Below are 11,532 nucleotides of genomic sequence, written 5' to 3' on the forward strand. Positions count from 1 at the left end.
TGTGCAAGTCTAGAGAAAAACCAGTGATTTACTTCAGCATAACTAAGATGAGAGATTGATCCAAAGCCCTTAAAATATTATTTCAAATTGCAAGTGCATAAAGCTAATTTTTTTTCACATAGATTATTAACTAGACGGCAGAGCTATGTGTGACCTGGACAGTGTTAGATTACTTACACAGCAGAGTGGAATAAAAAAAATCCCCTTTCCAGCTATATATGTAGGACCAGATTGTTACCTGTGTAAAATGGTGTCGCTTCACTGAAGTCATCCTTCCTTTCAAGCTCAAATTGATGAACCTTTTAAATTTTACATTAGCTGACATTCTGGCCTAGAGCATTAAAATATTACTCAGCACTGATATCTCATTTTTCATCTTCAAGGACTTTGCAAAGGGAAACTAATTGCATAATCATTTAACTGCTTCACCAGAAAAATGTTACCGATCTGTGTGCTTATTTAAATGCCTTGATGCCTGGGGCATTTAAAAAGGTATTTACCATTTTTTTTCTAGTTACTGTGTTTAATGAGATACAAGAAGGGGGCTGAAATAAGTAATTAACTCTTCTCCACTTCTCTACCAGAGTTTGCATTGTTCTGACTTCTCATATTCTGGCAGTTAGGGGCTTCCTTATCTAAGATGCGTTAATTGGTATAGCAATTGACTTATAAACCAAACCACTGATTTTCTGTTTTAAATGATTGTCAGCCTATTCTGAGTGACAGGCTGTAACAAGTGGGCATCCATCCTGGGGCTGGTCTAAATATAGGCCCACCCACTTGCTTAACTACCTGCCTTGATGATAACGATTAGAAGATGTTAATCAGGCAGAAGGCTACCCGTTTACTTGCCCTGATGACAAGGGCCTATGTACATGACTCCAACCATCCCTTACCGTGTCCCATGCCTCGCAGATGTTCCTCCAGTGCTTCACACTGGGACCCGAGCTTCAGGGTTTCACATGGGACTCTCATGCCCCACTAGAGCTTGTGGTCCCAGTGCCTTCCCATGGGGCTCCAAGCCCCTAGCAACTCTGGGATCAGGGCTCCAAGCCGCATCCCCTGCCCTCCCTGGGCTATAATCCCCTCTCCTTATTCCCTCACTCCAGGAGCTTCTCTTATAGCTCCCTGAAGGATCAGGGCCCCACTCCCCTGGAGCTTCATTCCTAGATCCCCAGTGCAGCCTCAGAGCTCGACTGTGATCCTGGGTGCTGCTTCAGTCCCCTCCATCTGACTTGGGCCCTGCCTCTGAATTCACAGTGAGTCTGGGCTTGGTCTTACTATTCAGCAGGGATGTAGGGGCTGGGGATATAAGGCACCCCAAACTCATCTTTGACTGGGGAGGCAACTGGCTTGGTATTTCCAGGGACTACCCCACGACAGGCAGCCCCACCAGACCATCCTTCCCCAGCAGGTTGCAGTTTTCTGTCATACCCAGGACAAGAACCTTCTGCCATCCCCATAGCTTCTGCCCTTACCTCCAAGGTGTCCTGAGCAGCAATTCAGCTGGTGGTGTCTCTCCAGCTACTGGCAGCCGAATGCTGGCCTTGCTGCTCAGGGCCCAGCCCTTATAAGGAACAGCCGGGCCCTGTTCCCCAATCAAGCAGCCCTGCCTAATTGGCACTGTGGCCAGCTGCAGGCTGGCTTGCTGCTGCTCATGCCCCGATGAGTAACAGAGCTCACCCTGTGCTCTTTTACACAGGCCTGTCCAAGTTTTATTGCACAAAGACTGTACGCCAATCAGAAACCAGCAATGCACATTACATAAGTGGAAGCAGGCAAGGAGCAGGCAAAACGAGGATATTTCTCTATTCTTGGCATATGTAAGAAATACGAACCATCATGAGCAAAGGACTGGGGGTCTATTCCTGGAATCTGTTCCCAGTTCTTTTCCCAACTTGTGTAAGCTTGAGCTAATCATTAACCTGAAACTAATCTGAGGGTAGCAAAAAGTTGCCTTAAAGGAAAAGAAGTCTTAATTTGTCTAGCTTTTCAAAAAGAAAGAGAGAAATGTCTTGGGTATAGTGCATAATTACCTTGGAGGGGAAAAACGTGGATACTAAAGAGGTCTTTAACCACAGGGAAAAGGGAGAACAATAACTAACGACTTGAGTTTATAGGCAGATGCATTTAAACTGGGAATGAAATGCACATTTTTAACAGTGAGAACGATTAACTATCGGAAAGAAACTGCTATTAGGGTTGGTGGATTCTCCATCTCCAGAAATCTCTCTTTCTGGCAGATATTTACACAAGCTATTGAGCTGCATAGAGGAGAAAGGACATGAAATTCTACTGATGGCAATACAGAGAAACTCATGTTAGATGGTTTACGCAACTCTTCTGGCCTTAATACCCATGACTCCAGGCTCGTGAGACAATCTGTCAGAATACAGGGTTGAAATTCCACATTTTTAAACCCAAGATTTTTAAGCCATTTTTAATCCTAAAATTTACTCCTTATCTCCACATTAACTTTCTCCTTTTTTACTGTTATTAGGGGTTCCAAGGTAAAAGGAGGCATCAGTGTAAGATCATCATTTTTGCTCACATTAATGGTGATTTCCCTTGAGACTATTTTCCAGTCCCTATCTGATATGGACTGAAAATTGCACCTAAGTTTCTAAAATAGTACCTTTTACTTTGGTTCAGGTGAAGTACGACTTTCTCTATAGCCGGCACCACGTCTGTTGTTTGGAGTCCTGGCATAGCATTGAGCTGCGTAGAGTCTATGCCATCTTCATCCTGGTAGCCTTGTTTCTGGTCCCACTCACTGCCATGCTGCTGCTCTACTCCAGGATTGGGTATGAACTATGGATCAAGAAACGGATTGGAGACTCATCAATACTAAATACCCTCAGTTGCCATGAAATGGCTAAAATAACAAGGTGGGTAACTGCCTTTCTCCTTTAAACTTACTCCTCAGAATGACTGATACAAGACATCAAAGAAGAAGTCACAGATGTACATCAGTATGATCTGGGAGGAAATGCTGTTAAGTTCATTACTCTGCCACTGAGTCACAGTAGCACCTCAGACAAGTCTTGGAAGGTCTGATCCAACACATGTACTGATGTCACTGGAAGCCTTTCCATAGACTTCAGCCAGTGCTAGAGCATACTTTACTGTTATTTGTATTGTGGTAATGCACTCTAGATAGAGTGATAGAGCAGGGTGCTATACCAATACCAGGCAGGAGTGGGGAGGTGAGGGGAAGAATCGATTCCTTTCCCCAAATCTTACACCGATGTATGTTCTTTGTGCCTCAGTCTTTCCATCTGTGTAACATGTTCTTAGTTCATATGGCTGCTGGGAAGCTTAAACCAATAGAAGTGTCCTAGAATATACATTCCAGTTCATATTATGCCTGTGAAATTTTTCCACTGTATCAGATTCCTATTCCCACACTTTCCCCCAAAAGCAATGCTCAAACTAAGTGGCATGAAAGCCATGGAGCCAAGCTCAGAAAACACAGCCTGTCCTTAGTGTGTCACCAGTCTAAGAGCAGCTTTATCAGTTCCCCCTCAAGAAACACAGTCAGTAGCCATGAGCTGCTGGGAGGAGAAAGGACCCAGAGCCTGGTTGAGCAACTTAGCTAAGGTCCAAGTAAACATCTGGAACTTGATTTTTCTATCACAATCAAATGGTACCTCCAGACTTACTCTAGGGTTAGTGAGAACAGAATCAGGTCCTTAGGCTTTCTAAACAATCTGACTAACCTTTAGAGCTTAATCCAACTATTCTGGAAAATAGTTGGTAATATATAAACCCTGATGGCAAATGAATGAAGGTTGAACAGGCTTTTAGGATGGCTACGAAGTGGTAGGGAAGTGATAGGGATTTGCCATGCTAGACATTGCGATTGTCACCGACAGGCTGGTGGGAGCTGCTTCCAGTAACTGGCAGCTGAGTTCCACAGGATAAGTCTTCATTGTGTAGAAGAAAGTGGATTTTTAAATCATTCTTTAAAAAAAATGTCCACCTTTTGATTTCATTTCTTGTTCTTGAATCAGATCATCCTATGAGCCCTCCCAACATCCAAGTGCATGTTGCAATCAAATGTTGACTATTCTCTCTTACTCTCTACTGTAAATGTCACCTTATCAGTTCACTTATTCTTTTGAACTGCTTCCTCCAGGAAGAAGAAACGAGCTGTAATGATGATGGTGATTGTAGTGCTGTTCTTTGCTGCATGTTGGGCACCTTTTCATGTTGTCCACATGTTGTTTGAGTACGGTAAGTAGATTTGAATTGCAATGTCAAAAGGAGTGTGTAACATTTCCAGTGTTGTTTTTTAGATGTAGGTTTGAATTAAAGGCCTAAATTCCAACAGTCTTCACCTCTTTGGTGACAGGGAGGGAAGGGGTTAGAATCTAAATCCATTTACAAACGTTAACAATCTATTTTTAAAAAGCTGGACCAAAAACACAATGTAAGCAACCACAAGTAGACGTACAAACCACATCCAGATATGTGGCTCAATTCCCATTTTGGCTAATAAGGGAGCTCCCACAATCGCTGCTGTGACAAAGGATATAGCAACGCCGGAGGTAAGCGGGCTCGTGGTGGGAAGGGGTTAACTCCTCGCTTGCTGGGAGGAGGCCGCTGCCTGGTGCCGGGCCAGGTCAAGCCCCCGCCCAGGCCCCTACTTGGCCCAGCCCCCCAGGGAGCCCCGTGACCGGAGCCGCGCGAACAGGCTGCGTAAACAGGCGCTTGGAGTTCGCGCAGGGAAGGGCGTGGGAGGGCACGAGACCCTGCCTGCGACCCCCCCAGCCATAGCCAGCCCCAGCCGTAGCCAGCCTACCAGAGGCATGACACGGATGGGCACGCGCCGCACCCCTCGGGTCCCCTCGGGCTCTGCGGCCCCTCCACTGGGCACCTCAGAGACGGCCGCCCAGACGGAGCCCATGGTTCCGGGCTCCACGCAGACGGAGCCCCTGGCTCTTGGCTGCGGGGGCTGCCTGTCCCTTTTTCAGGCTCTGGGGCCCGGGAGCATAGCCCCCTCCCCTTGCGGGGTCTGCTCCCTACTGGGGTCTCTGGCACACCAGCTGGAGGAGCTCCAGGCCACAGTCCAGAGACTGCGTGCCATCAGGGACTGTGAGCAGGAGATAGACTCCTACTGCCAGGCCCTTCTCCCCCAGGAGCCACAGGGGAGAGCTCCGTCTCCCTCCGTGACTAAGGAGGACTCTGGGACCTCCCGCTCTGCCCAGTCAGGGGCATGGACCAAGGTGGTCAAGGGCCCCAAGGCCCGCCGCACCAAGGCCCCTGCCCCGCCGGAGCTTAGCAACATGTTCGCACCTCTTGCAGCCCCAGCAGAGCCCACGCAGTTGCCAGCTCCCGCAGGCAACCCAGGCTCGACCGCAGCTACTGGCCCCGCTCTCCCCAAGACAAAGCGAAAGGTGTTTGTTGTGGGAGACTCCATCCTGCGGGGCACTGAGGGGGCAATCTGCCGCCCCGACCCCTTAGCCCGGGAGGTCTGCTGCTTCCCGGGGGCCCGCATCCGAGACATTGCGGAGAGGATCCCGCAGCTCCTCCGGCCCACAGACCACTACCCCATGCTCCTTATTCACGTGGGCACCAATGACACGGCTCGGAGCACCCCCAGCCAGGTCATGAGGCGCTACAGGGAGTTGGGAGTGGGGCTTAGAGGTCTGGGAGCTCAGGTGGTGTTTTCCTCGATCCTCCCAGTCTCGGGCTATGGGCTGAGGAGGGAGGGGAGGATCCACGCGGTGAACCAAAGACTGCGACGCTTGTGTTATCGGGAAGGCTTTGGCTTCCATGACCACAGCCCGCTCTTTGGAGAGAGAGGCAGCGAGCTGCTGGGAAGAGATGGCCTCCACCTCTCTCCCCTGGGGAGGAGGCTCTTCTCAGCCAGGCTGGCTGACCTGCTCCACCGGGCTTTAAACTAAGCCCACTGGGGGATGGGGGGACTACTGCCCCTGCTGACCCGCTGAACGGCCCTTGCAAAGCCAGCGGACCGAGGCACTTAAGGGGGCACTTAAGGGAGCTCACCCCTGCCCCAGCCCTGGCACAATCTGTGGGCAAGGCAAGAGCCCCCAAGGGCACACTTGCCTGCCTGTACACTAATGCCAGGAGCCTGGGCAACAAGCAGGACGAGCTCGTCCTCCTGCTCAGTGCAAAGAAATATGATGTCATTGGGATAACGGAGACCTGGTGGGACTCCACCCATGACTGGACCACGGGTATAGAGGGCTATACCCTATACAGGAGGGATCGTGTTGACAAAAGGGGCGGGGGTGTAGCTCTCTATGTGAAGGAAAGCTACGTGTCCCTGCAAGCTGATGTTGGCGACCGGCATGGACAGCTAGAGACCCTCTGGGTAAAAATTCGTGGGGAATTCGGCACAGGGGACACAACGGTGGGAGTCTACTACAGACCTCCCACTCAAAGTCCTGAGCTTGACCAGGAGTTCGCCCGGGAACTAACTGAGGCCGCTTGCTCCAGGACTTTGGTTGTCATGGGTGACTTCAATTACCCGGACATCTCGTGGGAAGATCACTCAGCTAAATCTGAGCGGGCGCAAAGCTTTCTCTCGTGTGTGGATGACCTCTACCTGACCCAAGAAGTCTATGGGCCAACGAGAGGCAAAGCTCTGCTTGACCTGGTACTGGCTACGGGGGATGACCTAATCGGCGACCTAGTGATTGATGGGAAGTTGGGTGACAGCGACCACGAGCTGATCACCTTCACCATCTGCCGTAAAGCTGGCAAGTCAGTCAGCAACACAGAAGTCCTTGACTTCAGAAAAGCCGACTTTGACAAGCTCAAGAGGCTAGTTGGTCAGGCCCTCAGGGACCATGACCCCAGGGAGATGGGAGTTCAAGAAGAGTGGTTGCTTCTCAAGGAAGCGATCCTCAGTGCACAAGCTAAATCTATTCCAACACGGAGGAAAGGCAGCAAGAAGGCACAGCAGCCCCCCTGGCTCTCCAGAGACCTAGCGGACCTACTGTGGCTAAAAAGGAAAGCCTACAAAGGATGGAGGATGGGATTCACCTCCAAGGAGGATTACTCCGTGCTGGTCTGGTCCTGCAGGGACCAAACCAGGAAAGCCAAGGCTGCAACTGAACTCCAACTAGCTTCAGGCATCAAGGACAACAAAAAGTCCTTTTTCAGGTATGTGGGGAGCCGGAGGAAAAGCAAGGGCAATGTTGGACCCCTGCTAAACCAGATGGGGCAACTGACAACTGACGCCCAGGAAAAAGCCAACCTATTAAATAGGTACTTTGCGTCAGTCTTTCGTCAGTCACACGGGATGCCCATGCCTGTTATGGGACAGGGAAATCTGGGTGAGGGGAATCCCCTACCCTCCATCAATGCTGACCTCGTGAAGGAACACCTTGAGAAGCTGGATACCTTCAAGTCAGCTGGCCCTGACAACCTGCACCCCAGGGTACTCAAGGAGCTGGCGAGCGTCATAGCCCAGCCCCTGGCACGGATCTTTGAAAACTCCTGGTGCTCTGGTGTAGTGCCCGAAGACTGGAAGAAGGCCAAAGTGGTGCCGATCTTCAAGAAAGGGAGGAGAGTGGATCCGGCTAACTACAGGCCCATTAGTCTGACTTCTATCCTGGGGAAGATCTTAGAAAAGTTTATTAAGGAGGCCATCCTTGAGGGACTGGCCCAGGCTAACATCCTAAGGGACAGTCAGCACGGGTTTGTTCGGGTAGGTCTTGTTTGACCAATCTCATTTCCTTCTATGACCAGGTGACCTATCACCTGGACAAGGGAGAAGAGATTGATGTCATATATCTTGACTTCAAAAAAGCTTTTGATCTGGTATCCCATGATCACCTCTTGGCCAAACTGGCCAGTTGTGGCCTTGGCTCCACCACTATCCGCTGGCTGGGAAATTGGCTTCGTGGTCAGACCCAGAGGGTTGTAATTGATGGCAGTCACTCATCATGGTGCCCTGTAACCAGTGGGGTCCCTCAAGGCTCTGTCCTGGGACCCATACTGTTCAACATCTTCATTAACGATGTGGACATTGGAGTTAGGAGTGGACTGGCTAAGTTCGCCGATGACACCAAACTTTGCGGCAAAGCATCCACACCAGAAGATAGGTGGGTGATCCAGGCTGACCTGGACAAGCTCAGCAAATGGGCAGACGAGAACCTCATGGTGTTTAACACCGAAAAATGCAAGGTTCTCCACCTTGGGAGGAAAAACCTGCAGCACCCTTATAGGCTCGGCAGTGCTACGTTGGTTAGCACTACAGAAGAAAAAGACTTGGGGCTCATCATTGACCACAAGATGAACATGAGCCTCCAATGCGATGCTGCGGCTAGTAAAGCGACCAAAATGCTGGTGTGCATCCATAGATGCTTCTCGAGCAAATCCCGGGACGTCATTCTCCCCTTGTACTCGGCCTTGGTGAGGCCGCAGCTGGAGTACTGCATCCAGTTTTGGGCTCCACAATTCAAAAAGGATGTGGAGAAGCTTGAGAGAGTCCAGAGAAGAGCCACGCGCATGATCAGAGGTCAGGAAAACAGATCTTATGATGACAGGCTGAGAGCCATGGGACTCTTTAGCCTGGAAAAGCGCAGGCTCAGGGGTGATCTGATGGCCATCTATAAGTTTATCAAGGGTGACCACCAGGATCTGGGGGAACGTCTGTTCACCAGAGCGCCCCAAGGGATGACGAGGTCGAACGGTCACAAACTCCTGCAAGACTGTTTTAGGCTGGACATAAGGAAGAATTTCTTTACTGTCCGAGCCCCCAAGGTCTGGAACAGTTTCCCAGCGGAGGTGGTTCAGGCACCTACATTGAACACCTTCAAGAGTAAATTGGATGCTTATCTTGCTGGGATCCTATGACCCCAGCTGACTTCCTGCCCAGGGGGCTGGACTCGATGATCTCCCGAGGTCCCTTCCAGCCCTGATGTCTATGAAATCTATTAAATTAAATCCACCATTTCAACCCATTTCTCCAGCAAAACTCAACCTATGTGCTAAATGCAACAGCCCAAAAAATGATGAACTATTTCTGATCTCAGGTCAACACATATAATCAGAAGTAACTCCACTGAAATCAGTGGATCTGTTCAGATGTGCCTTGAGATTTAAATACGGCCCAATAAATTTACAAGTGACCTAATGGAGCTGGGTCACCTTTTTTAGGGGCTAAGAAAAATGTAGCCTAACATTTACAATATGTCTCTCCCCCCATTCAGAGAAGAGTGCCCAACCTTTTTCTCCCTAGTAAGGCTGAAAATTCTCAAAGAGATTAACAGACATACCAGGAGGCAGCTCAGCCTCACTCCAGCAGAGACAGTAGATCAGTTAAGCTGATGAATGCAACATATGCACAGGAAAATTCCCTGCAAATGTGCTGCCAGCTACTCAGCAGGTTCTCACTTGTATACCAATGATGATAAATGCTACCAACTGTCCTGACTCCACGGTAGTCACTCCATGTCAGAGACACAGAATGTTTCTGTAGGTCTGAAATGAAGTATTCAGTCACTTCAGGTGTTTCCTCACAACTGCACTTTTTAAGTGGTGTGGAAAGTGGACTAGGCCAGGGCCTGGAAGTGAGGGGTTCTCCTACCTTCTACTACCAGATCTGATACTACTGCATAGCCTTAGTCAAATTATATAATACCCATGTCTCAGTTTCCCCATTTGTAACACATGGCGATAGCGTTTGCTTCCAATGAGTGGGTGTGGGGGGTTAGCCAGCATGATATTAGCTCAAGTGGCACAACATACATACACTCCTGAAGTCCCAGTATGAGTGACTCATAGAGACTTAAACAAAGCACTGGCTTTGTGCCGGGGACTTGTTCCAAATTTTCTGTGATAAATTTTAACTGGTTTTTTTTTTCATTTAACATTTTCCTGACAGGTTACTTTTTCTAACCAGTACTAGTAAAAAAGTGCTTAACATCATAGATCTGTAGGCACATGCGGCAGTGGTGATGGAGGCAAGAATTAAGATTAGGATGCAATAGAGGTATACACTACCCTCTGGGAAAGAATGAGGTGGAGAGATACTGCAGAGTTATGCACAGATTATATATGCTACAGGAAAAGTCTGTCTCACTAAAGGCAAAATTCACAACCGCTTAGGTACCTTTTAAGCTGTAGGATGTGAAGAAATTGGAGCTGGCCCTGAGTGATCATGCAGAAGACTGGAAAGAAAGTGACTGTTGAATAAACTCAGGGACTGCATAAGGACATAAAAGGAAATGAGGTGCTGATATTACAGCTCTTAGGCTGGTTATTTTCTAATCCATGCCCTTGCTCTGCAGATAACCTAGAGGAAGAATATGATGATGTCACTGTCAAGATGATCTTTGCCATTGTCCAAGCTGTTGGGTTCTTTAACTCTTTCAACAACCCTGTTGTTTACACCTTTATGAATGAGAACTTTAAAAAGAGCTTCTTGGCCATTCTCTTCTGCCATTTTCAGACCTCTGAGCCAGCTGATAGACAGGAGAGCCAGAAGTCAAAGAGGCGCAGTATGCAACCGTCACATGGTACCAGCAGGAAAGAAGACAGAAGCGTGCAGAGCCACCTGAGCGCAGACAGCCTGGAACTGAGGCTCTGTGAGCAGGTTCCATCCACAAAGCTAGAATCAGTGCATTCACTGGCGACTGTCACCTACCCGACGGGGAGCACCAATGAGATTATGCTACCCAACGGACAGTCTGCATGATTGCCACGACGGCACGGACCAAAATACAATGGGCTTCACTTTGAGCGACTAACTTCCATCTTATTAAGAACAAACTCCACTCAGTGCTTTACTATTCTTAGTGTTCTGCTTCTTCTTTGCTTTCCAGATATCATTCTGATTCCCTTATGCCTGACACTGCATCTATGTGTTAAGTAAGGGACAGCTTGGCGCACCAACAGACAACCTTCAGAGTAGACAAGTCTGCCAATTTTCCAAGTGCTGGGGTCTGAAAAAAGATGGAAAAAGTCCTTCCTATTTTATATTATACTTCTGAGTGAACAATTCCATTCAGTCCCAAAGAAATCTGGCTGAGAGCGATCGGGGTTGCGCCTTTTAGATGTTGAGCTTCATCAGATCTTCGTCTATAGGGGCTATTGAGAGTGTTCAGAACCTTGCAGGGTCTGTCCTCCAAGTAAATTAGACCATGGAAATGCACACTCATGGGAAGTTACATCTGTGAATCATATTCTTTCACTTGCCCCAAAGTGGGATAGGTCTGAGGAGGTTAGAAAACATGCTCTGTGCAGAAGGGCTCAGAACCCCATGCTGATAACAGTTCTCTGATAAGAAGGTCTTGGGCTACACAGAGCCTGATTCTGGTGTCAAACTGATGTTTAACAACCAGGCAGGAAACAAACATGACATCCCTAGAGAATTCAAGGCCCCCACTTTTGACTGGATTTTTTTTTCAATTTTAGTGAAAGGTTTCATTCTGAAGTGATTTTTAAAAATAAATTACTTTTTTTTAGAATGAAACAGTTTCAAGACAAAAAAGATGTCAGAATCAGACACAGAAGAAAGTTCAGAACCTGTTCTTTTTTTTTTTCATTGGAAGG

The 11,532-nt window shown here is 48.4% G+C and overlaps 1 protein-coding gene and 1 long non-coding RNA gene across 2 annotated transcripts in view; one reads left to right on the forward strand and one right to left on the reverse strand.

Annotated features, from left to right (window-relative positions):
- LOC149862058 (uncharacterized) overlaps nt 1-1,653 on the reverse strand; it is a 34,081-nt gene extending 32,428 nt beyond the window's left edge. The window contains exon 1 of the long non-coding RNA XR_016443157.1: nt 1,479-1,653. This is a non-coding gene — a long non-coding RNA (uncharacterized LOC149862058). The remainder of the gene's footprint in view (nt 1-1,478) is intronic.
- Nucleotides 1-11,280, forward strand: part of LOC149862057 (pyroglutamylated RF-amide peptide receptor-like) — a 62,871-nt gene extending 51,591 nt beyond the window's left edge. Inside the window, exons 4-6 of the mRNA XM_090053579.1 lie at nt 2,653-2,888; nt 4,139-4,236; nt 10,269-11,280. Of these exons, the coding sequence (XP_089909705.1) occupies nt 2,653-2,888; nt 4,139-4,236; nt 10,269-10,675 (741 nt within the window). The 3' untranslated portion in view covers nt 10,676-11,280. The remainder of the gene's footprint in view (nt 1-2,652; nt 2,889-4,138; nt 4,237-10,268) is intronic.
- Nucleotides 11,281-11,532: the final 252 nt, after the last annotated feature.

Source organism: Crocodylus siamensis, chromosome 6 (assembly GCF_052110815.1).
Source record: "Crocodylus siamensis isolate JL-2025a chromosome 6, ASM5211081v1, whole genome shotgun sequence".
In the NCBI taxonomy this organism is placed as follows: domain Eukaryota; kingdom Metazoa; phylum Chordata; order Crocodylia; family Crocodylidae; genus Crocodylus; species Crocodylus siamensis.